This window comes from Pithys albifrons, chromosome 3, assembly GCF_047495875.1.
Source record: "Pithys albifrons albifrons isolate INPA30051 chromosome 3, PitAlb_v1, whole genome shotgun sequence".
NCBI classification, from domain to species: Eukaryota; Metazoa; Chordata; class Aves; order Passeriformes; family Thamnophilidae; genus Pithys; species Pithys albifrons.
In genome coordinates, this window is record NC_092460.1 from 35,690,121 (window position 1) to 35,703,822 (window position 13,702).

A 13,702-nucleotide genomic window follows, 5' to 3' on the forward strand; every position below is an offset into this window, starting at 1 on the left:
TTGTAAAGAGACTTCAAGAACTTCCTTTAATATTCACTGGAATATCAGGTCCTTTGAGTCAGTTCACACATTAAACTGTATTTGACATCACTGACTGGTGCCAGAGATCCCTGCCAGTTGCACCAGCACTCCTGGTGATTTGCTGATATAAAGTGACAGAATGTAGTGTCATATGCAGCAGTTTGTAGATAAACTTAGAAAATATTGGAGTCCTAGAACAGATAAGCTTTTACTTACCCAGCTGTGTTCTTCCTCTGTAAGAAGTTTGACAGCTACTGAAAGAAACAAGTAAGCCTCCAATATAACACATAGAAAAGAATGTAAACACATTGATGCTTTTGATGAAATTTTGTTCCTGAATTATTTTTGTAGTACATCACACTGCCTTATACTGCTGGCAGGATATGCACATGAACTACTTAGGAATTTTTCATTATTTGCAGGTTTCCTGTCACAAAATTGGAATGAAATATTGATGTGTTGTTAACTGAAATTGAAGTGGCAACAACTGTTATTTTACAAGTTGTCTTTAACATTTACCACACAGCTGCATGATCAATTACTATATTGTGGTGGTTCAAAAGCATATCTGGCCATGATTGTTAAGCTTTCCCCATAGTTATGAAAGTCAGGATGTCTAAATAAAAGGACCTTTGCAATGATCTCATTGAGAAGATTCATAGTGGACCTCCAATACAACTTTATGGGCTGTGGACATTTAAAATCCTACTGTTAGGGGGAAAGCCAACTAACCCTGTAACTGGGACTCCTCCTTCACCCTTTTCTTCATCTACTCTGTATACAAAGGAGCTTTTGCCACATCATCACTGTTTTTCCAGAACAGTCGCTGTTTACCTGGAATGCACCAGTCTCAGTGCACCAAGTATTGCAATCTTTGACATCTAGATATGATATTGGAGTGTATGTCTTAGAGATTCATATTGCTAATGCATTTTCTTCCTTTCTACCTGTTGCACTGAGAAACTTTCAAAACTCAGTTGTACCTGCTGTCTATAATCTGTGTCAAATAAATTCTTACTAACAGTAACATCTGCCACAATGGTAATGGTCTGATTAACCTGTGCCTATATGAACCAATTTTCAGTCTAACCATCTCCATATTTACCTCTTCCATATAACTTTATACAGTTTTATAGTCTTATTTCCTTGTTATTGAAGACCTGAGACATGAAGAAGTTCAAGATCAAGGCAGTATTAGAATATCTAATTCTTTTCCTTCAGTGGTGAGATTAATTCCTATTTTTTGACCTACAAAACATGAATGCAAATGTCTTGACCAAGTCTTTGCATCAGGAATATGTTTGCTTCTTAGTAAGTCAATACATTTCTAGTCCACTCTTTTGCCTTTCAATCTGTCTGTGGCATCTATTCCTTACAAAAATGAAAAAAAAGATGTTGAAAAGGTAGCATGCCTTGGTGATGACCTCAGAAATAAGAAAATCAATATTGTTTAACATAAAATTTCTGGATTCTCTAGGTTCTAGTTAGAACTTATAGAAGACTCATCTGATTCCTAAACTATTTATGGTCATTGCTCTCTACAGTCTTTTTCAGGGACCGTGGTTTCCCCACAAACATGTTAAACATGCAAAACCTGTTAATAACCTTTGTTAGTAACTTCCCTGTATTATAAAGCAATTTCCTAAGATAATTAAAACCAAAAAAATGCCATATTTTATATCATCACTCAGGCAGGTTTTAGGCTGATGGTTTTTGGTGTAAAAAAAAATCAGATCCTCCTTTTCTCAAGGCATCCTCTTGGAATGTTGAACTGTGGTGAGGCATTTGTGCATGAAGGCCCTAAGCACGCTGTACTAATTAGCCCAGCTAACTTGTAACCATCTTCCTCTATAATCATCCTTTGGATTTCCTTCCAATCCATCCACCAGAGATTTAGTTGCCTAAGTAGGATGTCATCTTTGATACAGCACAGCTGTTTAACCTTGGACCAGACTTACATGAAATGTGCTACAAAACACAATACGGAACTGTATTTTTCAGTGTAGGGGGATTCTCGCTGGGTAAATGTGTTGTATGAAAACTTATTATGAGATAGCTAAAGTGGTACTCCTGATATAATTAATACCTGCTTAACTAGAGCGCACACACTGCTGGTAGTATTCATTTAAAGCATCTCAATAACTGTGATTTATAAGGCTGCCACAAAGACATCCATTCACACTTTTACTAAGTGTGATTCTCTTCTTGAATCAGTGAACAATGTTAGTGTTGGGTTTTTTTTTTAACAGCTGTACTAAACTAATTTTTTCACTGTCTTAAAGGTTTTCTCCATGTTAGACTTCACAGGAGATGTTGCATCTTTACCCTATATCAGTATTTAAGACAGCAATATAGGTCTTGAAATAGAAAACTATGTAAAACTTAAACTGATTTTAACTTTGTTACTTAGCAAGATTTTCAGAATTAGATATTCCTCTAACTAAGCACCTATTGCTGGCCATGACAGAAGAAAGAACAACATACTAAATTTCAATAGGGGAAGCTGTTCTTCTCTTTTTATTATTCGTGACTCAAATACAAGGATTTGTTCTCTGCATTTCTGAGAAATTTATTTTGTCCTTTTTTACATTAATTGCAGTGGTCAGTTAAGTGCGTTTGCCTGATCCAAAGTGCTCGTGATTTTGTCTTTGAGTCTTGGCATTGTTTCAGCTGTTCTGTTTTGTGTTGTACATCACATTAACCAGAATGTACTAGAAATAAGTTTTGTTCATTTAATTATGTAAATATTTGTTCCACTTGATTGTACTTGGAGGCTTATGCCAGCCTTGATGTCCCATTATGCTCTAGGGAAGATCTATTGTGTTTTACAACTTTAAATTTTTTAGTGTGCTTAGAGTTTATATAGAACTACGTGGCAAATGTATTTTTAACATATTTTGCCTTTCATATTAAGACTAGAAAGGAGAAGTTATAATGAATGTTCAGACTTTCAGCTCATTAAAAGACTTTTCTTTTTTAAAATACTTGAATGTTTAGAGAAAAAGGTGCTCCATGATTAGCACTGCTGATTACCAACTAAAGAACTCCAGTTTCACACAGTCAGTGGTTTTGTAACCATACATTTGTTATATGGTGGGGTTTTTTAAGAGGCATTCGAAGTTCAGATTTAAAACCTTTGATGTGTCACTATTTCGGTTCATACTTCACTGTCTCTGATTTGGGGTAACTATGACAGGAATTTGCTTCTGGCCAAAAAATAGAAAAATTTCATATTGCTCGAGTATTTTCTGTAACTGTTTTTGAAGACAGCCATGATTTTAAAATATTATCTTTGTAGAAAACAAAATAAAACCCCTACAAACTTGTCCTACCTCAGGATATTTACATTTTTGCTAATAATTCATAAACAGAATTTTAGGAACTGATGTAAAACATCAGGGCCCATTTTTATAGGATCACACACTATGGTCTGTTTTTCACTTAGAGCAAATTTGCATATAGGAGACAGTAATGTAGTCATGGAAAGGTTTTCTTCCCTTGTACACCAAGACTTTTATTCTTTTTTCAATATGTAGGATTAAATCTTACCTATGAATAACAAAATACAAGACCAAAAGTGGATAGAATTGCTTTTAAACATTTGAAAAATTTGAACATGTGAAGGAAAATTCAGAACTCTTAAAAAATATGAGTAGCATTAATCATATTAAAACTCATCTAAAAATATCACAGGCAAAAAAATGGAGTGCATCAATAAGAAATGAAGGAAATGTTAAAGGGCATCCTTATTCTGAGTCACCAGTGCAGAGAGACTAATCAAATCTTCCAATAGCATGGCATTGATAGATATTAAGCCCAGGATATCTCATTCCACTGGCAAACTACTAATACAAGATCTGAAGTGATAAGGGAATTATGGGCAATAGAGATTGCAATGTAAATAAAGGAACTGCCTATTTCTTTGCCTGTGGCTCTACTTTCCATTATAAAACTTTGGTTTTATATGTTTCTATCATCTGTACTTTTCATATGTACTTATTGGATGCCTTAACATACAGTATTTCAGTTTCCTTTCATTTATTGTGAAATGATTTTTTCCCTGTTTCTCTGACCTTCCCAGCATTGGAGCTTTCCTTTCCACTACTGCTTACAAAACTCAGTGAATATTTTTGTGGATCACTTTATTCTAGAATGGTCATAAGGCCTGTTAGTCACGGATAGTTCTTCTGTGCAACTGTAGGCGTGAATGTCTGCCACTTATAGCTGGTGTACAATGAATATTATTTCATAAATCTAAGAGAAATATGTGCTCATAAAATTCAGGTGCATAGACAAAAGCCATGTTGTAAGAACTGATATAATTGAATGATTTTTTCCCCTACATCCTATATTATGGAAGTGGAAACATGCCCACTTAAAAATAGAGAAATTGCTTAAGCATAATCACCAAACTCTGTTATTTCCCTGACCAGGTAAGATCAGCATGAGGATCCACAATAAAATAACAAAAAAAAATTTCATTTGGTACAGTAGACGTATAGGCACAAAGTCACTAATCAAATAGGGTAACAGGTTTCCCACAGCTGCTATAATAGCTAGAACAACTTCCAAATTAATCTCAGACACATGTCTGTAATATATATATATAAATTATTTTATGCATAGTGAAAAAATGATACCTTCTATGTCTTGCCTGGCCATCAACGCTGACACTTGCTTCCTACTTTTAACTTCACATGGTTTCAGCATCTGTGTATCTATGATGGAGAGCCTTTTCTCCTGTCATGGGTTTTGATAGTTGCATTCTGTTGTGTGCTTTGATCTGCAAATTCTGTTTGGTTTACTTATTTTTGTATTCTGCCTCACTGATACCTATCTTTACTTCCCTTTGTTAACTCACTTTGTTAACAAACAACTTTGAGCATGGATTAAATACCAAGAGATGAAAACCTACAACTAACATATATTAATTCTAGTTACGACTGTTTAACCTCCTTTCTACAGGCATTAAAATTCAAAGTTCTGGTAAAAAATAAAAAAGTTGGAACTATTGAGGAAGGTATGCTCAGGACAGATGATGATACTGCTGCTGAGACTGAGGATGTGTCTGAATCTGGAATGTCTGATGAAGATGAAGAGTCAGATGAAACAATCCCTATTTACAAAGGAAGGAGTCACTCCAAAAGAAGAGGAGATCAGAGAACTGCAACCCCACCACCTCCAAAAAAGTCAAGGGTAATGTTTGTCTCAATTGAATATAGAGAACCTATAGATGTATGTCAGGGTTTTTTTTTTTAAAAAAAAAAAAAGAACAAAGGAATATATTATCTTAAAATAGAGACATATTTTAAAAACAAGATTTTAAAATTACTTAAAGCAATGCATTTTGAAATTATGTTTTAGCTCAAGGCTTCAGAGTTTTCCACTTCTTATAAGAAACTCCAAACTGGACCACATTTTAATATCCAACTAAAAAGCAACCGTTTCCTGTGCTCCCATCTTGATCTTTAACTACATTTTTCTCTTTGAAGTCTTGTGCTTGTCCCAGGTGTTCAGTACCATGATAGATCTAAGATAAAGTTGCCCAAGAGTTTTGTTGGTCTCATGGTCCTCCTGGAGCTATAACTGCTCCTTGTAACAGTTCCTGATGATGACAGATGGAGTTAACTATTTATTCCTGATGTCCACCAGTCTATATTTGAGATTTTGTGGAGTTTCCACTCCTATATTTTTTCTGGATTTATGCATGAAATTAGGTGCACAGTTGTTGTTGTGCTAAAACATTTTTCAGAACTTAGAAAAGGTGTTTTTACATTTAACATATAAGTAGAGACTTAACATTATTTCCTCAAGAGAGTGTAAACATTGGATGTAATCTTTTTGAAAGTCAAATTGAACTTACTCATTTTTTAACCAAGTATAATTCTCTACCATGGAAATCTGTTGCTTCATCAAGATTCAAACTGCTTTGTTCAAGTTTTTTAAGACATTAAGCCTCACTCTGTTTCCAGACACTGTTACACATCACGGTCTAATTACCTGACTGTGGGTAAACTGGCAATTCTCCTCAGAGTCCAGTGTTCCTGCTGAGAGCCAGTGTCTGGCTCTTATTCTGTGTCCCTTTCCTTTAAATGATTTGATGGTCTTTGCTTCTTCTATTTCCGTCTGATAAAGTGGAAAAGGAAAAATTCTGAGGGAGGGAGGATGGAGTCCTCTTTGAACAGGAGAGGCCAGCTTTCCAGATAATAGAGTCAAATGTATTTGTAACATCATGTTAGAGACCAGAATATATACACCATACTCTTGATCAAGAGTAGCAACCACAGGTATCTGGTCATGTTTCACAGGCAGAAGAGAAAATGGCTTCCAGGGTCCCACACTGTTGGAGTATTTCTCCTGAGGTTCCATTATATTGCTCTGGGGGAGGGTGGGAGATATCCCAGTGATGCTGTTGGCTTTGCCTGCCACATGCAGAGTTGTGCTCTTCAGGACTTCTATGACAGTAAATGCTCCCCATGGGACATAGCCCCAGAATAATTAATGCACTTGAACTTTGCATAGTTTAAGAGCCATGGGCAGGCAATCTCTATTGTTTTGTAAGATGAGATTTTGCCTTCAAAAGCTTTAATGGAATGTAAACATTATGAGCATCACCAGCTCTTTGCTGGGTACTGCTCCTGCTTATCTCACAAGTGATGCTGAGGGAAATGAAATGGTCACATAGTACTTGACAGTGAGAGAAAAGACCCTGGTAAAATCTCAGTCCCTTTGCTTTTGTTTGCTTGATAATTGAGCAAGACTAAACAAAGATTTTGGTGAAAGAAGTTTCCACCTTAATTAGGAACAAAAGAGTTTTCTTAACTTCAGAGCAGTGCTTGGAGGAATATGCCTATGACTAATTTGCTTGATATAATAAAATATCCTCCAGTTATTCTACACTTATTGGTTGAGTTTATGCTATTTATCTTTTTCTAGTACTTTCTGTATTTAGGAATATAAAGTTTGATGTATATTTTAAATGAGTAATGTTTAAAGCCATGAAAAATTATGTTAATTTACATACCAATCTCAGAAGGAGGAAAATTATAAAGCTACCCAAAACCCCACTGTGATAGGAAGACTGGCAGCATCTCTCCATTCACCCTATAATTGTTATGATAAAGATGGACACAATAACCTTAACTGTCTCTGACTGTATCAATTCTCACTATTAAAAGTCATAAATTCATTAACTGTGACACATTTTCTCACACTTTATGCATACAAAATGATCATTTCTCTGAATTAATAACAATAATAATAATAATAATGTGTCATTGTGACTTTTTTATTCTTTCATTATTCATATGATGGTTATTAGGTGGAGAAGGGACAAATTGCCATTGAGTTGTCAGATCTTGTGATTTATACCAAATCTTCAAAGTTTGTGAGCTTTGATCATTCCCTAGAGAATCAGAAGTGCTACGAAAATAATTCAATCGGAGAGTCTAAAGCACGGAAACTTGTAAACCGCTCAGGTAATTTAGTTTGATATAACCAGCTAAAAGTTACCTTGTTGCTATGGCTCATTGCCTAAACATGGGAAGGGTTAAAATTTTATGAAACACATGCATCTGATTTTACTTGGTTGTTTTTTGTAGTACTGTTTTAGAAATGTCCTTTGTACTGCAATTTTTTGTGTTTCAGTTGGTTTTGCGTGGAAAATTTAAATTCAACTTTCTTTTAATTTAATGTGGTTTCATAAGAACATATATTAACACAATCGATGAAATTAATTATCGCCTCTTGAGTAATTGCCTTCTGCATCAAATAGTTTAGCAGTTACAGCCAATACCTGAAAATGTTTGGAGATTTACATTCCCTCCCATGTGTGGCCTCGGCTTTCACTGGAGTTGGGCATGGAGTCCCCCTGGCTTTGGGAGATCTGCAGATAAGGCTGAAACAATGGATAAACCTCAAAGCAGGCTGTTTGCTCCATTGCGCCAGACCTTTCATGCCAGCCAAGCTGGATTATTTAAAACTCGTTCTGTGTTGGAGCATCTCCATTTGGTGCAGTCAGTACAGTGCAGCCTCTGCTGTTTGAACTCCAGCTGCCTGCCAAGAGCCTGGAGGGAGTGTTAAGGCCAGAGATCACTGACCATGACAATGAATCTGCCACATGCCCATTCACTCAGGGCCAGTCCAGCTGCCACCCACCACTTTGTGGAGGTGATTCAGTGGTTGGTTGGGTGAATGGTGCTGGATGGCACCAAACAAGTAGGATTTTGCCAACAGACAGTTCTCTCTGGTTCCTCTGGCAAGCAAACCAACACAAAAGGAGTTCCATTGAAAACAAACAAACAAACAAACAAAACCCCTGCCAAACCCCCACCCAAATAAGCAACAAACAAAACCAAAACTAAAAAAACCCCGCCAAAATTAGGGTGAAAGGAGGATGGAAAGGATCAGAGTGATGACCCTAGAAATGTAAAGCTTTTTATTTAATTACTAAAAAGGAATCATGTAGATAAAAGTCCCATGCCTGTATTGTTTATGCTTTCCTTCCCCATAGGGACGGAACACAGCTAGTGGGAAGAAAACCAACCCACTTGGATAGTTATAATCTTCTGAAGCTTATAAAGTAACCAATTAAATGTCGTTTAAAAATGTGTTATTCATTTATCTTGATGTTATTCAGTCATTTTATTTAATCCCCAAAACAGCAAATAAGTGAAGATCATCTTGGGATGATTTTTTTTCTATTGAGCTACTAAAGAATCAGGGGGTTTTTTTGAGCCGTTTCATGTTGTTATGTCTTAGTTTTCCATGAGAACACATTGGGCTTTAGAGTAAAAATCATATACTTACCTAGAAAAGAGGTGAAGAAACAGAATATTTAAGTGAAGGAATGATCCTTGGTTACTGATTTAAAAAAAAACCACAAAAAACAAAAAACAAAACACAATACACAGAAAAACAATTTAAATATACATAAAATATCAAGGTTTTAAAATAGGATTTTAGGTGTATGTCAGAGTGGTCAATTTATCAATGTTAAAATAGAATATGTTGGTATGATATTGGGTAAAAAATATTACTGGATCAGATTTATTGTATTTTTATTATTATTTATTTGAATAGACTCTTTTTAATAGCAAAGTTTTTCTTACCAAGCTTTTATCATTCTGTTTTTAAGCTAAACAGTTCATTTCACATACCACAAGATTTATTACAAGAATTTACCCAAGTGGAAGAAGAATGACCTCTTCAAATTATAATCCTCAAGAGTTCTGGAATGTGGGATGTCAGATGGGTATGTTTGTCTGCAGAAACTGTTGCATTAATAGCTTTACAGTGACAAAAGGCTTTTTGCTTCCAATAGCATCAACTTCATTTTGTGTTATGTAAAGTTTGCCTTCAGCCTACATATCCTAGCAATTTTTAATCCCTAGTTAAATAGCTGTATCTTATCCCAAATATGACATTTATTATATTTTATTAATTTATTTAGTTTATTATTAGTTTATTTAAACAATACAACATTTAAAAGCCTCCATTACACAGCAATGGAAGTATCTTCTGAAAGAGATGTGAGTTTTCAATGGCTTTCTGTGACTTGAGTTGCACAGATGCAGGAGACATGGGCACAATTAATAGTGGTGACAGGAATTCCCAGAACAGGATATACTGCTGAAAGGGTGCAACATAAATTTAGCATCTTAACTTCCAGTCCAAAGTTCCCTGAACAATGAAATAAAAATAACTCCTGCTTCTCTTAATCAAAATTATTAATTTGAGACTGTTAAAAATAAGCATGACTTCTGCACTCGGCAGGTTTGAATAACCTTTCACCTGTAATCATTTCTCCCTTTTTAATGGCTTTAGAGATAGTCTTGCCTTCATCTCTTTGTTCTTTGGTTTAAAGGATTTGCAATTACAGAATATTTTGCTGTCTGTTACATCTTCTTCAGCCTTAGGTAGAGAACAATATTTTTTGCATCCACATATATATTCTATCTTTCATTCTGAGTCTATGCCAAGGACACCTGAGGGAGACTGTGGGGTGAGCAGGGCATTTTGCCTTAGGCTCCCAGTTTTGAGAGGTGAAAGGTATGGTCTCACCTCGTTATGTTAAAATCCACACTCATCCAAGGACAGGCACAGATTTCACTTTGCCTGTAGGGCCCTAGAACTTATGTCACCCTTGCTCCGGCTTTCCATTTTCTTGTTTCCTTTCTCAGCTTCCAAAATTTCTTCTGTAGCTAATTAGCTTCTCCAAAACATTGTTAACAGTATGGAAGTTCCACACAATCAGGACTGTACGTATTATCATATTTAAACCCCTAATGAATCCCCAGCTACTCTCCTCCAGTTATAAAACTTAGAATGAGCATCATGCATCAGCTTTCACCGAGATTGCTGTTTCCACATCTGTGGCCCTGGCCACAAGCAATGGGGGACATCCTCAACCCTCAATTTCTTACCCTTTGCTGTCCCCACCCTGAGCTGTGCCATGCTGTTCACACTGTCAGTGCCATGTGTAGAGGTAACATGGGAAATAGAGACCAGACAGATTGTGTGAATTTGGCCACTCAGTGCTGACTGTTCCATGAAGAACTGCAATTTCCTCAGAACCACCGTAACTCTCTCATTGTCACAAATTCTCATCCTGGCTTTTATGCTGAAGTACAGTTTTACAACTACAGTAGGAGTAAAAAAATTACTAGCTAGTATAGATTTTGTTTATGTCTGTGTCCATTAAGAATGTTTTTTTATAGTACAGATTTGGACTTGGGCTGGAAGTATCTTGCCATTATCATACCATGTGAAATTGGTTTGATTATATTCTGTCCTTGTGGCTGATCCTCACTGAGTGTGATGTCATGCTGTTGCTGGGTTATTTACCTGGGGTGTTGCACTCTATATCCTATCCACATTACTATTAAACACTAGTAAGTTTGTTTCATGCTTAGAGGAAGCACTAGCCAGAGGTCCTTTATTTAAAATTGAATTAATCTCCAGGTTTATCATGCTGCAGTTTACTAGTTTTCTTTCTAGCCTGTAAATCTCCACGATTATCTCTGCAAAATATATCCATTTGTTGGATCTCAGACAGGACTGAAGTCTTTCAATATGATTACATTGACTGTTTTATTTAGAGTATACTTTAATGAAAAGTCACCCTAAACATTAGTATGAAAAACAAATGAATTTTCGTGTAACTGGGGGTTTGGGCCCTTTCCTGGAAGAATTGAAAATATGCAGGAAGTGCTTAGATTTGTGCTCTTGGTCACTTCATTTGCATCTTCATTTAAAAAAAAAAGCAAACAACAAACAAATTTCATGAGAATAGGCTGATTAAAACAATTCTCAACATATATTATTTCCAAGTCATGTTAGATCTATTCTTAAGTCCATACTCTGTTTTAGATAACTGGTAGAAATTTAACTGCTCTTCACAATGCAACTCCCAGAGCGAATATCAGGGAATATTCTGCTGATGTCCTTCTACTGACTTTACACAGATTTTTTTATTTTTATGTCTGTCCTGTGTCTGCATACTCCACATGCCCTTCCCATCTCCCTGCCATTGTACTTTACATCACATGCACAGAAGTCATCCCTCCAGATCCCTTCTACGACTTCCCTAAAACTGTTCACAGGACTCTCAGATGCCTCCTATGTTACCTAGTCCCCTTCCTCAGCTCCTTGCACCCTGCTAGCTGAAGTTCCTTTAACCTCCATAACTGTTCTGGCTTGGCAAAGAAAATATATTAGGTTTTGTTCAAACCTACATATAACACTACCTGTCAGGCCTCTGCATCATGTAATGCTGAAAGTTGAGCTATTCCTTTACTTAGTGATCGACCCAAAACAGTGCCCTTTTCTGTACCTTACCAGCAATTTTCCCTAAATTGCTTGGAACATTTTAACTCGGAGCAGCCTGGCATTCAGCTAAAGCAGGATGAAACAGTCCAACAGGCTCAAGATTTGTTGGGGCTGAGGATGAGATGTGTAATTGTGTAAACCTAATTTCCAGAGGAAGGCAAGTTAAAACCCTCAGCTAAAACTATAGAGTTTCCACGAAATCGCTCTTGGATATCACTGTGCACTCCACGTCCATTCTCTGAAAATTGAGACTCATAAGAGCAGGATAGGTTTTGTGAACAAAGAGGTCTCATGGAGAAAAAACTCTTTTTATAGTCTGTGAAAATTAGTATGCCTCCTGCATACAACTGCAGTGTGGCACTGGAAAAAACTGGTTTGGTGTATCCATAGCTCCTTTTTTATTTAGTAAATAAGATAGAATGTAAAGATTAATGCAGGGAAAGAAAATTCAGGACAGTTATTTAAATAAACATATATCAGTTGAATTATATTGACCGGAAAAAGCAGAGCAAAAAATCCAAACCAAAAGAAACCTTCAGTAAAAACAAAAGCAGAAAGACTTAAATAGCCTCTTGGTTATGGCCTTTGCATGCAGTAGGAAACATTATCCATGTATCAAAACACTCTACAGGAATCACCAAAAGATGTCATAAGTTATATGCGAAAGCCATGGCATGGCAGATACAGAATTTTGTTTCAGAAGAGAAACAGAGCATCTGCTTTCTGGAGCACTCATAAAAATTTATAGGCTACTGTGAAAGTTTCACTGCTTCTTTGATGGATTTTTTTCTTACTCTAGGTTTTGGTTTGGCCTGTGACATTGAAATGCAGCTTGGCAATTTTGTCACATCTGTTTCATGGCTCAATCTTGTGTGCAATACTATGACAAAATATGGTAAAAAAGAACACGTAAAGAGAGGAGGGATAAGGAGTTCTCTATTTCTGCTTTTAACTTCTGAAGCTACTTAGGGAAAAACCCCACACTTATTTAGATCCTGGTGTGCCTTACCTGTGCAACTTAAAATGACTCATGTCTGACCTTGCTTGGGTTCTTTGTCAATACCTGTATTATTGCTGTTTTCCTAATATGGTTTAAACAGTCCAAAAATTCTTCTTTAAGAAGTCAAAACTACATTTATTACAACCTGGCTAATGAACTCAGCTGATAAAGTCTCCCTGTTTTATTTCCTCCTTGACTGAGTCTTCTTAAAGGTGTTTTAACACCTGCTTGACAGGGGAGCATGCACACAACCTTGGAGGGCCAGGCACTGTCTTTGATCGACTTCATATGACTCCCTCTCTAACATTCTTTCCCCTTCCATGTTTTCCATACCCTCCAACTGCTGCAGAAATGTCTCTGCATAACCTAACATAGATCTTACTAAATAGTGACGAATAATAGGCTGTGAAAAGATAATATTAAGATGCCAAATAAAGAAGTGTGTTTATTATCAGCAAATTCGTGCAGCTGGAAAAAATTCCACAGCTGTAATAGGCCACACAGCCATCCTGGTTTATGGACCTCCCCCAAAAGGTTGCTTTGCCTCTTACTGTCCATAAGTCCTTGGCCCAGTGGGACAGCAATTAGACTTGTAGGCTCCAGGGATATGATTAATCTAATACTCCCAGTAAGGACTCTTCTTTTTTTATATGTTGTCTGTTAAACTTCACTGATTTGATCTTCACAGGCTGTAGTGGGGCAGCTAACTCAGGTGCAGACACCTACAAGTTAGGTGGGATGTTATCATTCAGTATATGAAGCTCCCTAAATGCACTCAGCTTTCCTTTGGAATGGCTCCAAGGGCTGGGAGCTGTTTTGAATGATGGTTTCACATTTCTCCTGCAGAAATGT

At 36.4% G+C, this 13,702-nt stretch overlaps 1 protein-coding gene across 1 annotated transcript in view; it reads left to right on the forward strand.

The window, feature by feature from the left end:
• Window positions 1-13,702, forward strand: part of PLCZ1 (phospholipase C zeta 1) — a 46,139-nt gene that overhangs the window by 17,711 nt on the left and 14,726 nt on the right. Inside the window, exons 7-9 of the mRNA XM_071551367.1 lie at window positions 4,987-5,217; window positions 7,343-7,499; window positions 9,158-9,274. Of these exons, the coding sequence (XP_071407468.1) occupies window positions 4,987-5,217; window positions 7,343-7,499; window positions 9,158-9,274 (505 nt within the window). The remainder of the gene's footprint in view (window positions 1-4,986; window positions 5,218-7,342; window positions 7,500-9,157; window positions 9,275-13,702) is intronic.